This window comes from Ananas comosus, unplaced genomic scaffold (genome assembly GCF_001540865.1).
Source record: "Ananas comosus cultivar F153 unplaced genomic scaffold, ASM154086v1, whole genome shotgun sequence".
In the NCBI taxonomy this organism is placed as follows: Eukaryota; Viridiplantae; Streptophyta; class Magnoliopsida; order Poales; family Bromeliaceae; genus Ananas; species Ananas comosus.
In genome coordinates this window covers 1-19086 of record NW_017891380.1, presented here as the reverse complement: position 1 = coordinate 19086, position 19086 = coordinate 1, and the positions used below count along the sequence as shown (strand labels likewise).

Sequence of the window (19086 nt, the reverse complement as noted above, 5' to 3'; positions counted from 1 at the left end):
CACAGTGGTGAGGAGTTTCAAGATCGTAGTGGGAGTTTCAGGATCCCCTTTGACATTCTTTAGATGGTTTATGAAGATTTTGCTGTTGGATATTGGTGGTCTTGCAAATGAGTCTGGTTTTTATGAAATGCATGCAACATAACATTTTTTAATAGATAAACGTTATTAACAAAGCACTATATATTTTTGGTATATTTTTCACGGCAACACAATTTTCAAAAATACCGTCCTCCGTTGGTTCAATTTTACTTTCTATTCCTTCCGTGGCAACCAAAATTGAGAATGGAATCGGGGAAATAACATTTTAGATCGTATGGCATAGCCGCAGATAACATTTTTGAGTGGATAACCGTTATCAATATACCGCCGTACATTCTAGGTATTTTTTTCACGGCGACACAGTTCTCAAAATTATCTTCCGCTGTTGGTTTAATCTTACTTTCGATTCCTTCTGTGGCAACAAAAATCGAGAAGAGAATCGGAAAAATAATTCTTGAAATGGTTCCTATTAAAAATAGTATAACTGATATTAGAAATCGACTTGCTTCTCAAAATGAGAAGATGCGGAGTGATATTATAGCAGCACTGGAGGATGTAATGAAAAAACTGTCTTGTATAAAACGACAAATAAATCTATTTGATATGATAAGCGAGTCGGCTTAGAAGGCTATTAAAGAAGATCTTAAAGAGATGAGTAAACAGAAAGATTTTAAAGAGATAAGGAATAGGGAAGATCTTAAACATATAAGGAATCAAATTGAAGATATATGTATCAAGCTGAGTTCAACGACGGGAATTAAGAATTTCGTTCGTTTGATTTCTCCAAAAGGACACAAGAAGGATGCTTTCTATGTAATAAAGCAATTATAAGGTATTCATGCGGACTTAACTCTCATTAGCGACAATATTGATATCATGTATACAAATTTTCCAACTAAATCCGACGGCCTAGCGGCAGCAGCTGTCGCAAGCAGTGGGGAGGAGTTTCAAGATCACAGTGGGAGTTTCCGGATCTGCTTTAGATGGTTTATGAAGTTTCTGCTGTTGGATATTGGTGGTCTTGCAAATGACTCTGGCTTTTATGGAATGCTTGCAACATAACATTTTTGAATGGATAAACGTTATTAACATACCACTTTATATTCTTGGTATATTTTTCACGGCAACACAATTTTCAAAAATACCGTCCTCCGTTGGTTCAATTTTACTTTCTATTCCTTCCGTGGCAATCAAAATTGAGAAGGGAATCGGAAAAATAACATTTTTAGATCGTTTGGCATAGACGTACATAACATTTTTGAGTGGATAACCGTTATCAATATTACGCCGTACATTCTAGGTATTTTTTTCACGGCGCCACAGTTCTCAAAATTATCTTCCGCTGTTGGTTTAATCTTACTTTCGATTCCTTCTGTGGCAACAAAAATCGAGAAGAGAATCGGAAAAATAATTCTTGAAATGGTTCTTATTAAAAATAGTTTAACTGATATTAGAGATCTACTTGCTTCTCAAAATGAGAAGATGCAGAGTGATATTATAATAGCACTGGATGATGTAATGGAAGAGCTGTCTTGTATAAAACGACATATAAATCTATTGGATATGATAAGCGAGTCAGCTTAGAAGGCTATTAAAGAAGATCTTAAAGAGATGAGTAAACAGAAAGATCTTAAAGAGATAAGGAATAAGGAAGATCTTAAACATATAAGGAATCAAATTGAAGATATATGTATCAAGCTGAGTTCAACGACGGGAATTAAGAATTTCGTTCGTTTGATTTCTCCAAAAGGACACAAGAAGGATGCTTTCTATGTAATAAAGCAATTATAAGGTATTCATGCGGACTTAACTCTCATTAGCGACAATATTGATATCATGTATACAAATTTTCCAACTAAATCCGACGGCCTAGCGGCAGCAGCTGTCGCAAGCAGTGGGGAGGAGTTTCAAGATTATCGGAAGATTCGACTGAGCGAATAGTATAGGTTATCTAAATATACAGCAAAATATGTTCTGTCGAGAAGGTAATGTAGTAGGTCACGATAATATTATAGTGAGACGTAGAAGAGTAAAACTCTTCGTTCATCTAGAGATTATAGTCAATTTGATAAAAATTATTCTTGGTAAAGTTCTTAATAAAAAGGCTAAGAGAAGAGCTAAAAACAACGGTGTCTTCCTTAGCTTTCATTCTAATTTGGTTGTCGCCTTCTATTAAAACTCTTGACACCGCGGCACTTTTTTTATGGATCTTACATGCCGCATTATAACTATTGCCAATAGGTGAGTTTTTACAATACATGCAGATACGGTTTGCTAGATTTTTACAATAAAAAGGCTAAGGGAAGAGTTAAAACTAACGGTGCCTTCCTTATCTTTCATTTTAACTTGGTTGCCTCCTGCCATAAAAACTTTTAACACAACGGCACTTTTTATATGGTTCTTATATTTCACCATACAATTATTGCAAATAGGTAAGTTTTTACAATACAACGTTCGTAAGGTATTTTCGGTCTCAGTAAACGTTCTGGTGGTTATAGGTTGTCGTCTTTGAAGTATTTGGTAGATTTCGTCTAGGCCTTTGAGGGTGACACTANTTTGATTTCTCCAAAAGGACACAGGAAGGATACTTTCTATGTAATAAAGCAATTATAAGGTATTCATGCGGACTTAACTCTCATTATATACAAATTTTCCAACTAAATCCGACGGCCTAACAGCAGCAGCTATCGCAAGCAGTGGGGAGGAGTTTCAAGATCACAGTTGGGAGTTTCAAGATCACCTAAATTTAACATGTTTTAGATGGTTTATAAAGTTTCTGCTGTTGGATATTGGTGGTCTTGTAAATGACTCTGGCTTTTTTGGAATGCTTGCAACTGTGCTAAACGGTCATGTGAATATTGATTTTAGTTCGGAATTTGATATTTTGATCAAAGTGTGACCGAGTAAAAACGTACAATTTGCTCCATGCTCAAAATATGTGATAGATGGAATGGAACTCATAAATTCTTGCCTGTTGTGGTATCGGAGCATGTGTGCTTGTTTTCGCCTTGTGATCATGCCTGTGATGTTTTTTAAATCGTATTTGTTGATCAATTTTTTTGTAGATTGGTTCTACAATTATTTTTTTTCATTTTCTATGTAAAATCGATTAAAAAGAGAATGAAGAGAAAACTAAATTAGTTTTAGTTCTCTCAAAATTGATCATAAAATATGCGATTTTTTATTATAAGTTAGTTTTTTTTCACTTTTTTTTCTGCTTCGTGCATTGAAATAATTTAAAATAAAATCACTGCGCATGGTGGGCACGAAGAGACCCGCTGCGGGCGGGCGCCACGCACCCGTGCGGGCCCGTCCCACTGCAGGCACGGGAGCGGCCATGCAACTGCGCGCACCCGCGCGGGCCCGGCCCGCCACGGAGAGGCGGGAGCACCCGCGCGCAACGCGCTGGCCCGGCCCGCTGCGGGCGCGGCGTGAAACCGAGCGCACCCACGCGGGCCCGGCCTGCTGCGGGAGCAGGCCAGTGCGGGAGCAGGGAGCACCCGCGGGCACCGCGCGGGCCCGGCTTGCTGCGTGCACGCACTGCCCCCGCGCACACCCGCGCGGGCCCGGCCTGCTGCGTGCGCGGCCTGCACCCGCGCAGGCCCCGGCCGCTGCGGGCGCTGCACCCGAGCGCACCCGCGCGGACCCGGCCAGCTGCGGGCGCGGCGTGCACCCGCGCACGTTGTGCGGACCCACACGCGCAGCGCACGAGCCGGCCTGCTGCGCGCAGTGCGGGAGGCCTTGCGAGCCTGGCCTAGCCCGCCATGCGCGACGGCCGGGCTTGCACGGCCGGCCTGGCCTGCTGCGTGCAGGGACGCGGCCTTTGCGGGATTCGGGCGGGTTTCTGGCCCCGGCCCGTCCCGCTGCGAGCCGAAAGGACTCGGCCTGACTGTGCTGATGCAGTAATTTTATTTTTGCCCATAAAATAATAAAATAAAATTTTTGTGTGGTTAAATTTAGGTATATATATATATATATATATATATATATATATTATGCTAGTTTTAAAAATATGCATGAGTTGTTTGTTTAATTTATCCTTTGTGGGTGTATTAAAATGCTTATGTAGCATGTGATTGTATATTTTTTTGGCATATAAGTGCTTATGTTATTTCGGTATTTTATAACAAAATTTAATTTTGGAAAAACAGGTTCGATGTGTGCAGCATTCCTGTAGATCATTTCTCTTATGATGTACATCTTGTAGTGATGTAGTAGGTTTTAATTCCGCAAATGGTGATGTATTAATTAAGGCCATGTAAAAGAATGTGTTTTTGTGCAGCGTCGACGTTTTTCAAATTAAATTTTGGCATAAATACTTTTTTTTTTATCTGTGTGATGATATTATGAGATAAGTTCTCTTTATGTAAATATTTTTCAAGAAAAAGATGTGTTCTTTCACAATGGAAGAATTTTTGGATAAGTTTCAAAATTAATAGAAAATTAATAAGATTGTAATATTTTGAACTGACACTGGGTGATGATTACGAGCATAGCGAAGTTTTCGATCCCTTTGTGTCGAGGATAATGTTTCAATCTTGTTAAATTTTTTTGGGAATATGTGTCTAATGTCCAAACCTATTTTTTTTAATGTAGTGAAATAACTTCCAAAACCATCATAGCTGATGTCACCAGGGGTGATAAGCTAGATGGAAAGAATTATGATATTTGGCATAGGAAAATGCAATACCTGCTTAATGAACAAGGTGTTCTCGAAACTCTCTCTGTCAAAAGAGTTATGCCTGCCGAAGGCACAACTTCTGAGCNCTTAAATTTGATATTTATATGAAGTTTATGTGAATAGATTATTATGCGAGGGTGGATAAAACTGGAGTAAAAGAACTGTATATAAATCTAATGTTTACAAGATTTTTTTTTTTTTTTGATTTCCCGAAAAGATGCTCTCAACGGGAACCTTTTTTTGAGGAAAAAGAAAAAAAATTAAAAAAATTAATAGAAAATCAATAATACTAGGAGTCTGGTATGACTCAAACTATTAAATAATACAAAAAAACTATTGTTCTTTAGGGTAAACTTCAAATATCACCCCTGTGGTTTCACACTTTCTCACTTTAATATGCTGTAGTTTAAAGTGTATCAAGTTAGTGTTCTGTGATTTTATTTTTATCTTTTCATCAGCTTTTCCGTTAATATTTCGTTAAACTATATACAAAAAATTTTAAATACTCCACCTAGATTTATCGAATATTCACTTTAGTATTCTTTAATTTTAACTTTGTCACTGATTTAACGAAAAAAATAGTGGAACTAATAATAAAAAGACAAAAATGAAACCACAGGGCACTAAATTGATTCACTTTAAATCATAGGGTACTAAAGTGAGAAAGTGTGAAACAATAGGGGTGGTATTTGAAGTTTTATCTATTCTTTAATAACATCAGCTGATAGAGAATCATATTTTAATATTTTATGTTTAACAGATGAAACGACGAAATAAGAATTTTTCAAAATTATTTGAAATGTAAGGAATATTCCTCTTTGATTTATTTGATTATGTGAAGATAATAATAATTTGGTGCCATTAATTAACAGGAGTCAAGCCTTCCACAAATATTATGGAGCAAAAAAATGGAGAGTGCAGGTGTTGTTACAAGGAGCAGAGCAAATGCAGGTTCCTGCAGGGAAGAAGCCAGCAGAAAATCCCCACCAGCAGCTGCTGCAAGCCACAGAGTAGTCCCTTACAAGAAGGACAGACTGGGGAAGGTAGTCTATATTCTGAGGGTGGGCCTTTTTTAAAAAAACCAGGTCGAAAGTTTGACCGATTTGATCGTGGCCCAGTTTATAAAATTATTCGGTTCAATCATTTAAATATGTTAAGTGAAAAAATTACTTTCGGCGGTTCAGCTATCGAACTAGAGAATTGACCTGGTTTTAATTAATTCAGCTGGAAGTTTTTAATCAAATCATGTTAAAATTCAGTGGCTTAACACCAACTTTGCTGATTTTATTTTCTATTAGTATAGATTACTCTCATAAAAAGTAAAACTTGAAAACTTATATCAACTTAATTTGGCCTAGAGATTTGTTAATTTTATTTTATAATTAAGAATGATATTAGAATAATAATAATAACATATTTTTGATATAATAATTATAAATAATAATTAAATATTTATAACGTCCTGCCGACGTTATTGGTACAACTAGTGGTCTATTGACCCCTGATCTAGTAACATTTTCAGGTTAATGTTCGACCTAATTTTTAAAATATCGATTTTAGCAAACTAACTTCCTTTTTTTTAAAAAAATAAAGTAAATTAGCCTTGACCATTTTTGCATATATACCAAAAGGATATGAAATAATTTGCATCTACATGTAAGAATCATTTTTTTTTCTATTTCTTTTAAAAAAATTAGTCATGATAGCTATAATTTTCTTGATCATTAGGTGATGGAGAAGGCAAAAGAAGCACTTTTTAGTGCACAAGGAGCAAGGCCCCTCAACACTTTCCTTAGACATTCAAAGTCTATATTGAGATGATGTGAAGGGTGAAAATTGTATTGTTAAATGTTAATTTCAAGATGATTTGTTGAGAAGGGCATTTTGGCTAATTAAATTAGCTCCAATGATCCCCACTTCAAAATGGCTGTATATTCCAATGATTTCATTTGTATAGATATAGTTGATAATCCACTAAAAAAATAAATGGAGGTGCTCTTTGTTTCCTTTTTAAATAGGCCTGCAGGCTTTATCTCAATAATCTGGCTAGCTAGTTTATATATATACACACATATAGAGAGAGAGAGAGTTAGGCTCCCGTGCCTTTAAAAATACAAGTCTGATGATAGGACATCTGATTTGAAAATCGGCTCTGTTAGATATGATCTACAATACTGAAACTATCTAAAAATTAAATTTTATAATTTTTTGACTTTCTTTGCTTAGTGAACAAATAGCCTCTAAATAAATGGCTGAAATTAAAAATCTTATAAAAAACCACAATAAAAGACTTAAATTTCAAATCAAAAGTATTGGTCTTACTCTTGATATTAAATAAATTTTTTTTATTAAAATTTCATGTAATTTAAATTGTTCTATATTATTGAACTTACAAACGTAACGCATTGGCCGTTAAAATAGTTATTTTTAAACCCTTTGATTACTTAATAAATAATGTCAAAAATTTATAAAATTTAATTTTTAAATAATTCGAATAGCGTAAATTATGTCTAAAAAAGCCGATCGTCGAATCGGATATTCTATCATAAAAAAAAAAGCTTATAAGTACAGAAATCTCCGTACTTTCGGAAGCATAGAAAACATTCTCTCTCTCTTAATGCTAGGTAAATGATTAGTGCCAAAGAAATTTTTGATGATGGGCTAGCACGAGACGTGACGAAGAAATTATTTCAATGAAATTATTTTTTCCATAATATTTGTAGTAAGAAAAAAAAAATTCAAATACCACCCACGTGATGTCACACTTTTTCATTTTATCATTCTGTGATTTAAAATATATCAATTTAGTATTCCGTAATTTTATTTTTCTCTTTTTATTAATCCTTTCATTAATTTTTTTCATTAAATCAGTAACAAAGTTAAAACTAAAAAATGCTAAAGTAAACATTCGATAAACCTAGATAGTATATCTAAATTTTTTTTGCATATAACTTGACGAAATGTTAGCGAAAAAGGTGGCGAAAAAAGAAAAATAAAACCATAGGGTGTACAAAAATTAATACACTTTAAATCACAGAATACTAAAATGAGAAAGTGCGAAACTACAGATGTGATATTTGAAATTTACCCTAAGAAAAATGTTGTAGCTAATTTAAGGAAGAATTTAGTGTTGTCGAGAAAATACAATTAATAGCAAATGAATTACCACCAAAGCCGACCATAAATCATAGGGTTTGGAGGAAAGTATTGGAATGGTGAGAAATCCCTGCCAAATCCTTCTGAACAGATTGGATTCCCCTTATATGTATAGATATAGTTGATAATTCATTTAAAAAATAAATGGTGGTTTCCTTTGTTTTTATTTTTAACAAGCCATAATAACCTATCTAGTTTATATATATAAACCCTAGTCTTTGTTTTTCATCTGTATAGATATAGTTGATTCCATGCTTCTCCTGTAAGCACAAATGAAAGACTTCATTCAACCCATAATACCCAAAAACATAAGCGATTAACGACGATCCCATAGTCAAATACAAATTCACCAAGACTTAAAACATAATAATTGTGTTGTGATAATAAAAAAACGACAAACCAAAAGTAAAAGCTAACAGCAGATTTCTACACAAGCAGAAGCTGCTGCAGCAAACTTAATACATAAAAAGATGTCAACATGATGGAATAAGGCCCTAAACATGACCAAAAGATGAAACAAGAATGGAGCAGCAATGTTGTAATTCACCAAAAATGGAGAGGAACTTAAGAAGCTTCCTGGACTGAAGCAGGTGGGAAAGCTCTTCCTGGTTGGCGATTAGCAAGCCGCCCGTGGCATCCAAGCAACTGCAGAAGCAAGCAAAAGAACTTGTTAAAAAGCCGCGGTTATATCACTAAAGGTTGCTTAATGGGTACAAAATGTAGAATTGGAGCTACTCAAAGGAGAATAATGCTATGTTACTTAGAAGCTTAAACATTCCGACTCTAACAAAGGCCATAAAAAATTGGTTCTTAACTGGCATAAAATACTAGGACCTTCAATCAGAATTTATGGTCATTTACACTGCAATTGGTTAGATACGATGGCGCTATTCTCCCATATACAAAATGCAACACCTTAGTAATCCCACATCGGATATTGTGGGAGAGTGCAAGAGGCTTATAGGTGACAGCCGCATAACAACTAATAATTGGGCACAACGAGTTATTGGTGCTAGTAGGTCGGATCGGAACACAAAAGCAAGTTTTTATCATTTTATCCCGACTTAAAATTAGACGTCAAAGTATCCTTAATTGCATGTTTATCCCTAAGAATGATAGGTCCATGGAGTTTGGAGGAGTCGTGTTTATCATCATGACCAAGCACTTATCCCAATTTTCAACAATCCTCACGAAACAGTGGGGACAAGACAGAAACTAAAATTCCACTTACAAAAAAAGATTTTGACTATCCTCAGATAAGAAATCCTCAAACTAAATTCTGAGAAGATGAAAAACATGTTGCGGATGCCTTGCTAGTTACTAAAAAGCTATAAAAGAAATTTTGACTATCCTCAGATAAGAAATCCTCAAACTAAATTCTGAGAAGATGAAAAACATGTTGCGGATGCCTTGCTAGTTACTAAAAAGCTATAAAAGAAATTTTGACTATCCTCAGATAAGAAATCCTCAAACTAAATTCTGAGAAGATGAAAAACATGTTGCGGATGCCTTGCTAGTTACTAAAAAGCTATAAACAAAAGACGGGATATCTTAAGTCAAAACACCAGCTGTAGTCGGACTTGTTTTAAAAGAATAGACCGTAGTTTAGCCCAAGTACTCGAGAATGGGCTATTTAATGACTACTAAATGCAGAAGGAAGGGGTAACCTGTTAACTAGCAAAGTTTGAAAAGCAAATCTGATGTTTCACATGAGAAAGGGATGATAAGAGTCAAGAAACAATAAGCATGACAAAACCCTAACAAGTAATGGTAATACCAGTATCTAAATGCAAAGCTAGAACAAATTATTAACATACCTTAGCATTGACTCCATCAGGTACAATTCTGTTTTCGCTCTTCCACTTCAAGTAGTCAGTGCGACTAAATTTGGTAAATCCCCTGCATCATCAATATACAATATAAACATTCATGAACAGTTTTCGCATGAATGGGAGTAAATATGTATTTTGATACTATAAATCCAGGACTCAGCATTCAACACCATCAGTAGAAAAATACCAGCTCCAATCAAATAATTGACACGTTCACATTTTTACCAGTTTCTACAAACTAAAACAATGTGTAATCGAATGCATCAGGAATTGGGGTTCTCTACTCTTATCATTACAGTTTAGTTTGCGCGTGCGTGTGTGTGTTTAGCCAACAAATCTAATAGATCAGATGGCAAAAATCCACCATCCACCAACACATCCAATAACTTGGTACTTTTGAGTTGAACAAAATGGAGATTAACTGTAACGAACAACACCTAATCCAATTAATTTTTAAAAGCCATTTGAAAGCTATTCATCAGCTACTTACCACTTTCTGCTAACAATGATCTTTTGACGGCCAGGGAACTTAAACTTAGCACGACGGAGTGCTTCCTGAGCATGGTTGCTGTTGCTATCCTTGCATCGGACAGAAAGAAGAACTTGACCTATGCTAACCCTAGCACAAGTCCCTTGTGGCTTCCCAAAAGCACCCCTCATACCAGTTTGAAGCCTATCAGCCCCAGCACACGAAAGCATCTTGTTGATACGAAGCACATGGAATGGATGAACCCGAACCCTAAGATGGAAAGCATCTTTTCCTGCGAACTTAGTCATGTACTTGTTGCAGGCAATGCGAGCAGCCTCAAGAGCTTCACTTGAAACGTTCTCCTTTTCCCAACTTACAAGGTGGACGCAGAAGGGGAACTCGTCAACACCCTTTTTCTTCATGCCAACATCATAGATCCTTATCTTCGGATCCGGCACACCACGGCAGTAACGAGATTTTGGGTACGGCTTATTCTTGATTTGGCGGTAGCATCTTGCAGGTCCTGCGTGTGATGTACTATAAATCATGACATACAGTTTGTAAAGTAAATCTAAAGTAAAACCAAATACACAACAAAGGTTTTAAAAAAATATATTGTGGAACACAATGCTTCAAGACATACCTGCACCCCAACCCACACCGAAGAGAAAACCGAAAATAAAGAGGAAACAAAACACTCATTCATGCTAGAAAGCATTGGCTGAAATCAATAGGCCGATACCTCCCTTTTGTCTATCCCATTAAATTAATAAAATTTACAAACAAACAAGAAAGGTGCATGAGAATTATGAACAATTGGAAATTGCATTAAACATAACCTCCCCAACTAATATTAGTATGTATTATCTGAAGCTAACATTAATACATATATCTAAATCTGATGTACTTCTGAATTGTATTTACACCAATATATATACAAAAAGCATCACAACACCACATCCTTAATCAGCAATCCTGCTAAAATCATACTAGACCTTTTAAAACTTCTGGTTCATTATATGGCATATTTGTCAAAAATACCCATGTTTTTTACCTGTGTAAATATAACAATATAACTTACAGTCAGAAATTCTCAGAGGTAAACAAGAGCAGGTAATGGCTTGGAAAAAGAATTAATTTACTAAGTTTCATAGAAATATGTTTATGCAAGATGCAGATTTAGCACACCTCAAAACCCAAGCCAGGTTTTCTTGATAAAAAATGGAATCAAAGTGATCCACCTATCCCAAAAACAAAATATTGACAGAGGAGCTAATAATCACGGCTTATTTTCCAACTTTCACTGCTATAACATCCAAATTTCCTAATAATTTTCTGTTTAATCCAACATTAGAGTCAGGTAGATCTATATTTAAAAAAGACTAAACTTGATTAAATCTAATCGCAATTGCATTTGAGGGATATTGGAAAAACAAAAGTTCACATTTTCCGAATCAAACATTCAACTTGACATCAATCGCGCATTATGAAGAACATAAATCATGTAATTGCAATTATTAAGCGAATTCTACCGTCACGAGATCGCGGAGAGACTAGGATCTGAAACAATAGCCAAAAACATGGTCTAATAAACCTTCAAAATCAAACTAACAAAATCAGCATACTAAAAAACCACATAGAAACAGGACACCAAACCATTGCAACATCAAAATCAGACCATCGAAAAAAAAAAAAAAAAAAAAAAAAAAAAAAAAAAAAAAAAAAAAACCAATTCAAACATTTCAGCAACACCATTAATTGGATCACGTCGAAACAGAAGAAGATTAATTCAAACATTTGATCAATTTTACCAGAGCGGAAAACGATCTACAGGAGAGAGAGAGAGAGATGGGGAAATCGAAATGCTTACTTCTACCCATGGCGACGAACGTAGGGGAAGAGCGGAGAGAGGAAACCCTAGGGATGGGGGATATCCGGAGACGACGATGTTTATATATATAGGGAGCGAAACGAACCGCCGAAACCCTAGATTTCAGATGGGCCGGTTTTCTTGACCGTTTGATCCTGGCTAAGTGATCGTGACCGTCCATCTTTGAACGGACGAGATCGCATTCATGCGTTGACGGGCCGAGATGCTTAATGGGCTGAGGTAGGCTGTGACGTATTAGGGCCTGATTTTAATGGACCTCAACGGAATAAAACTTTTTCTTTTTTCTTTTTGCGAATAGACCCCTCAATCTTTTTCTTTTTGCGATTTCAAACCCCTCCGATTTTTATTTTTTTAGGGTAAACTTCAAATACCCCCTGTAGTTTCACATTTTTTCACTTTAGTACCCTGTGGTTTAAAGTGTATCAAGTTGGGTTCGCACTTTCTCACTTTAGTACCATGTGGTTTAAAGTGTATCAAGTTGGTACCCTATGGTTTCATTTTTTTCTTTTTATTATCTATTTCACTAATTTTTTTCGTTAAATGACAAAATTAAAATTAAAGGGTACTAAAGTGAATATTCGATAAACCTAGATAGGGTATCTGAATTATTTTGTATATAATTTAACGAAAATATTAACGGAAGAAAATAAAATCAATGACAAAATTAAAACTAAAGGGTATTAAAGTAATATTCGATAAACCCAGGCAAGGTATCTGAAGTTTTTGTATATAATTTAACAAAATATCCACGGGGTACTAAATTGATGCAGTTTAAACTACAGGATACTAAAGTGAAAAAGTGCGAAACCACGAGGCACTTAATTGATACACTTTAAACCACAGGGTACTAAAGTGAAAAGTGTGAACCACATGGGTGATATTTGAAGTTTTTTTTTTATTTGAATTATTATATTTAGTTGGGTTGAAATTTTTTCCAAATTTATTGACTTTACTTTTTATTAGCCATTAATTGGTCTAGTTTTATTTAGCAACATATAATCAAAACTATTAAATTTAATTAAATTATTAAATTATTAAAATTACGCAGGCAAAACTATGCAAATTTGTTCACTTAAACAACTGTTTTACAAAATTTTACTAACCTTATATAAGAAAATTGACGGAAAAAAAAATAATAGAAAGACTAATATGCACAAGTTGTTATATTTTAAGAAACTATAATGCAAATAGTAAATTTTAAAAGACCATAAGGACTGATATGAGAATAAATATTTGTTTAGAGCATTGCCACTTATACACTCCAAAGAGGGTATAAATCTTACACCCCACTTCGGTCAAGTATCCAAGAGCCCATATTGGGCCCTTGTCTTGTCTTGTTTTATATATTTTTTTGTTTTGTAGTATTAAACATTGAAGAGTTTTTAAACCTTAATAAGATAATTATTAAAAATCTCGAGCCCAGACGTTATTCTTTACCGGCTTAAGTTTTTAGGGATAAACTGTTGAGCTTTATTAAAAAGATTCAAATCCACATCATAGATCTATCAAAAATTTTGAACCTAGACATCATTCTCTATCAGCTTACGTTTTTTTATATAAAAGTTGAGCCCGATTGAGAAGCTTCAATTCACTACTACACGTCAGTTTATCTAATATCCAAAATTTATATTCCTTTTTTCTAGAGTTTAAAAAAAAATTTCTAAATTTTAGTATTGAAAGAATACCTAATGCACTCTTGGATAGGAGTAAAATTACCATATGACAGCAGATCAAGCACTCTCTAATGAGATGTCGTTAGGGAGCTTCCATTAAAGTTTTATTTTTTGGGGTTGTATAAATAGTAGTTAAAAAAATAAAATAAAATGTTATTTATATATATAATTATTTGGTGTAACTCTTACCCCCACTGATTTCATGATTTACAACATTTTTTGAATTCTTAGTACTAAAAAATAATTTATAAGACTAATAAAAGTTGGTTCGATATGTGGAACGTGATAATACAAACAAAAGTAAATATAATATTTTTTCATCACACTTGATGCTATCCGCTGTAATTTAAAAATGGAGTATAAGTAAAATTTAGCCACTATATGACTATGGTAATAAATTTACACCTTATGGATGGTAAAACTGTAAAACATCAACCTCCCAAAAAAAAAAAAAAAAGAAAAAATTTCAAATACCACTCCCGTGGTTTTGCACTTTTTTACTTTAGTACCATATAGTTTAAAGTGTATCAATTTTGTATCCTGTGGTTTCGCACTTTCTTACTTTAGTACATTGTGGTTTAAAGTGCATCAATTTAGTACCATATGATTTTAATTTTCTCTTCGCTGATACTACTCGTCGTCCGAGACGATTAAAGAAGAGGGATACACACCCTTTGCATAACTGCACATTACAAATTTAAGTTGTCGAGATCGAGGGAGAAGGGTTGGGGCCTAGGATTAGAGTTCGACTCACCTGACGTTGATGGCGAGGACGAGGGTGGCGCACCTGCGGTGCTTAGGGCTGGCAAATGAGCGAGCCGGCTCGCGTTCGACTCGATATTTGGCTCGCTCGAGCTCGACTCGAAATTAAATGAGCCGAGCTTGAACAAAAAAAAAAAGCTCGAAATTCATTTTAAGCCGAGCTTGAGCATTACTCGGCTCGTTCGAATTAGGCTCGAAAAGCTCGAAAAGCTCGAATATATATATATATATATATATATATATATCTATTATGCTATCGAAAGTATAAAAGATCTGATGCTTTCGATTTCGATTTTTTGATTCTTAGATCAACCGCTTTAATCATTTCTTATTTTTGGATTAATACTATTATTATCTTGGAGGGACCACTCAATCCTAGGGATATTATTTAATCCTAAGAGGGACCGCAATCATCCCAACTATACAATTCTTAATCAAAAAGTCAAAAATTCGAAAACATCAAATCCTCTATAATTTCGATAGCATAGTAGTTATATATATATATATATATATATATATATATATAGAGAGAGAGAGAGAGAGAGAGAGTTCGGGTCCGGTGGTTTTAAAAATATCAAGCACTTAATGCTCGTAAGCTGTTTACCGTTAGATCTATCTTTTGATTAATTTAGCCCGTAAATTATATTATCCGACCAACCACTCACTCAAACCTATAAGACCGCTATTATCCTAATGCTACAAATCTTCATCCAAAGGCCAATCAATTCCTCTGTCGGCAATAATTGAGTTTGGTTGATTACGACTGAAGGTAGACAAATTTTCTGGGTATTGACTTGTGAGTCTTCTCTACGAAACTCTTCTTTCATTTCCTCCCCTCTCCAAGAAGTATTCAAGAAATTACTCTTCGCCAATTTTTTTTTTGTTATGTACTAAATACTTGTTAAAGATTGTGAAACTTATTTTTAAAGTTTAAATTGTTACAGAATGGTGTTCCTTTTAATAATTATATTCAACATTCTTTCCCGCGGCTGAGCTTATTATTATTATTATTATTTTTTAATAGGCTTGCAACGTGAAGTTGAATTAAATGAATGAAAATTAACTGATGTAAGGAAGGGGCGCAGCGGCTTTGAGCATGTCTCGCCAAATAGGGCAGCAATCCTTAGGACTCGGACAACCCAGGGAAGGAGCCATGCGCCTATAATATTTCTTACACTAGTTTTTTGGTTTGTTTCTTTTCTTTGGGTGATCGTTCTATCCTGTCTTGTTTATGATTCGGCNTTAAAAATTGTCAATTTTGTGACCTTTTGATCGTAAGGTAAATGATGTCGAAAAATTATAAAATTTAATTTCTAGATGTTTTAAATACTCTAGATAACGTTTAACGGTATGGATTGTCGATTTGGAAGTTCTATCATCGAAAACAACTTATGAGTACGAGGGTGATCATACTCATAAGAGTATAGTAGTTGAATTATATATATATTAAAAAATATAAAAATATAATATATTTTAATTATATATAGGCTGAGTGAATAATCTCAGCTTAGTTAAAATTAGGCTAATATTGTTGGCCCATAAAAACAAATCCAATAGACAAATAAAAGAGCAAAAATTTTACTAAATTTATACATTTTTTCTTTCTTTCTTTCTTTCTTTCACAGCGCTCTAAATTTTCAATATGTTTCTCTCTTTTTCTTTTTCTGTCTCTCACCCTAAGTAGCCAAGCCGAAAGTCCTCCAAGTTATCAAGTAACAGCATATGCTCGCCATTGCCTACCTTGCAATTAATTGTATGCTTGAGAAAATATACAGTATATTTTAAAATAAAAAATTATTATTCATATAAAATTTTAATTTTAGTTATATATGATTAGATAGTTTAATCCAATATTTATCTATATAATTTATTTATTTTTAACCGCATAAATGAAAATGAATAATATGGAGATTGAAGGCGGAAGAGAAGACATGTGAGGCAGAAAATATTAGATATTCAACTCATGAATTATTTTTCTTCATATTATAATATTATATTTCATATAATTATTTTGTACTTTGAACTATTAGACATATTTTTGTATCAAATTATAGATAATGTTCTATACAAATTAAACTATTGATTGTATGATGTTGAGAATTTCAAATGGCTCGTTACTCGAAATTAGGCTCGCTCGAGCTCGGCTCGCTCGACTCGAAATTAGGCTCGCTCGAGCTCGGCTCGCTCGACTCGAAATTAGGCTCGCTCGAGCTCGGCTCGAATTAATTTCAATCCAAGCTTGAGCTTAAATTTAGGCTCGAAATTAATTTCAAGCCGAATTTGAGCCGAGGTAAGCTCGTTCGAGCTCGGCTCGTTTCCATCCCTGGCGGTGCTTGAGGTTGGAGCGGACGCAGTAGGCGAGATTGTTGTCGAGGACACCGTATGTCGTGCCCACGGGCTCCTCGGGCAACGCCTTTTAGAAAATAGAAACTAATAAAGCGGGAAAGTCGAAGCAGCCACGTTATAGAGAATGAATTAATGAGACGGGAAGCCGAAAAGACATACATTACGGGAAAGAAATTAATAAGACGAAAACTGAAAAGGCAGATGTTACGAAAAAGACGAGCAATCACAATGATTGGATAGTAAAAATTTTGAGAAAAAATGGCAAAAATTTATGAGTAATAATATATGTGTATAAAACTATAGACTCTTAAGGATATTTTCTTCTCTCTCTCACGTGAATATGTACATCTTTACATCACTCTCTGATATATAAGGATGCACCCACATCTAAAACCAAAAACCTCTCAAATGATACTTACATTTGAAAGTGTTCTTTTCACTGTGGCAGAAAGCAAACTCGTTAGAAAAGAAAGCATCAGTGAGAGCCCAATCAGATGTGGACCAGGCGTCATGGACACTGACATGAGATACGACATAATTTGGACATGGTGACTCGACAATTTTTAAAAAATTAAATACGGATACAACATGGACACCGCTAATATATATAATATAATATATTTATTATATAAAAAATATTAATTTTGATAAAATATTGTTATATTTCTCATACGAATGTAAGTTAGTAAATTTTTTATTAATAATTCATATATTTTTAAAAAAATTCTGCACCATATATAATTTATTTATATTATCAAAAAAATTTATATGCATTTATTAAAAAGCTAAAATATTTATAATCTTACATTTATAATGCATAAAATAAATAAAATAAAAATATGTATATTTTTTTAAATTGTTTGCGCTATGGATTGGTATTAAACGCGTGTCCAAAAAGTGTCCACATCGGACACATGTCCGATACGGACACGCGAGTGTCCGACACGGACACGCAAGTGTCCGACACGGATACGCGAGGCTGACAGAAGTATTCGTAATATACAAGATGTGAAAAATACTTTCAGAAGGTTGAGAAGGGCCTGCAACAATAAATTCAAAAATTAACCATATGGATCATCATATTCAAAGGATTTTTTTTTAAAGAAAAAAAAAAAAGAAAAACAATGTTCATCACCAGAATAGTGTGAAGGTGATGTCAAGTTGTCTTACTACCTTTTGTTTCTATTAACCTTGGATAATATAATTACTTTCTTTCTCTCTTTATTTAATTTAGACTAATCTTCTTTCTCTTTGGATAATATGGAATTTGTACCTTTTATATAGAATCATAGGAAGTCCTAAGCTTCTCAGTTCCATGAGTAGGGAATTTAAATTCTCACACCCGTTGTTTAATGGATGATATTCTCATCATAAGCTTTTTTTAAAAAGATATCCTCTGTTATCTTCGTCAGTTAAGTTTTAACAATGCACATCAACTTTTTCTTTCTTAATAAATCGATTAGGGTTGTCTGGAAACTTATGGTTGGAGGCCGCCGCCGAGGGGCAACAACGAAGGATCTAACTACGGTCGCAAGCTACTGGCGAATGATCTAGCGAAAAAAAAATGACATAATTTTTAAAAACCAATCATTTGACCCTTTTTTAACTATTAGACGAATCCAGGACGTGAGCAAGAAATGGGTTGAGTTTTGCAGCAGTTACTGACTTGATCTTGAGTGAAGAGTAGAATTAGCAATTTTTCTATGCTTTTACTTGTCTTTTTTTGTTTTTGTTGCCTTCAATGTTGCCCGAGGTCACGTTGCCTCAATCCCTGTAGCCAAATTTATTTGCTAAATGAATGAAGCGGGTAGCGTGCTACCGTTTTCTCAAAAAAAAGATAAATAAATCGATCATTTGGATAACAACACTCTCAAACTACACAAACAAAAAATAATAATAATAATATTGGAGAGTAGTAGCTTCCAAAAAGAGAATGGAGTTGAGTGTTAACCCAAGTAATCCCACGTTCCTAACTAATTGGTTATTTTAGCTTGTAACAACATAGCCACGGGCATTTTATTATTTTGATTTCCCTACCTCTATTACCTAGTACTAATATATTTTGCTACTGTACAAAATATTAAATTAACTTTTGAAAAAAAAAAACCCATTAAAACTTAGTTAAATTTAATTATCTTGACAAAAGCCTGAAGAAAATGGAGTAAATAATAAAAGGCTGTACACTAAAATAAAAACTATTAATTCATAAAAGAAAAACTTCAAATTCCCTGTAGCTT

General features: G+C 34.4%; 1 protein-coding gene across 1 annotated transcript; it reads right to left on the bottom strand.

The window, feature by feature from the left end:
• Positions 1–8170: 8170 nt before the first annotated feature.
• Positions 8171–12151, bottom strand: LOC109704882 (60S ribosomal protein L10-like). The gene is made up of 4 exons (XM_020225662.1): positions 12048–12151; positions 10199–10700; positions 9694–9775; positions 8171–8521 (listed from the first exon to the last, which is right to left on the bottom strand). Exons 1-4 carry the CDS (start codon positions 12055–12057, stop codon positions 8441–8443), a joined length of 675 nt encoding a protein of 224 aa, XP_020081251.1. The 5' UTR covers positions 12058–12151; the 3' UTR covers positions 8171–8440.
• Between the last annotated feature and the right edge of the window lie 6935 nt (positions 12152–19086).

What these genes read in the sequence shown, in the direction of transcription:
- LOC109704882 (XM_020225662.1), bottom strand. An exon ending in ATCATTGTTAGCAGAAAGTG is followed by an intron (nt 9,776 to 10,198) that starts GTAAGTAGCTGA and finishes TTGATGATGCAG; the next exon opens with GGGATTTACCAAATTTAGTC. An exon ending in CTGATGGAGTCAATGCTAAG is followed by an intron (nt 8,522 to 9,693) that starts GTATGTTAATAA and finishes TTGCTTCTGCAG; the next exon opens with TTGCTTGGATGCCACGGGCG.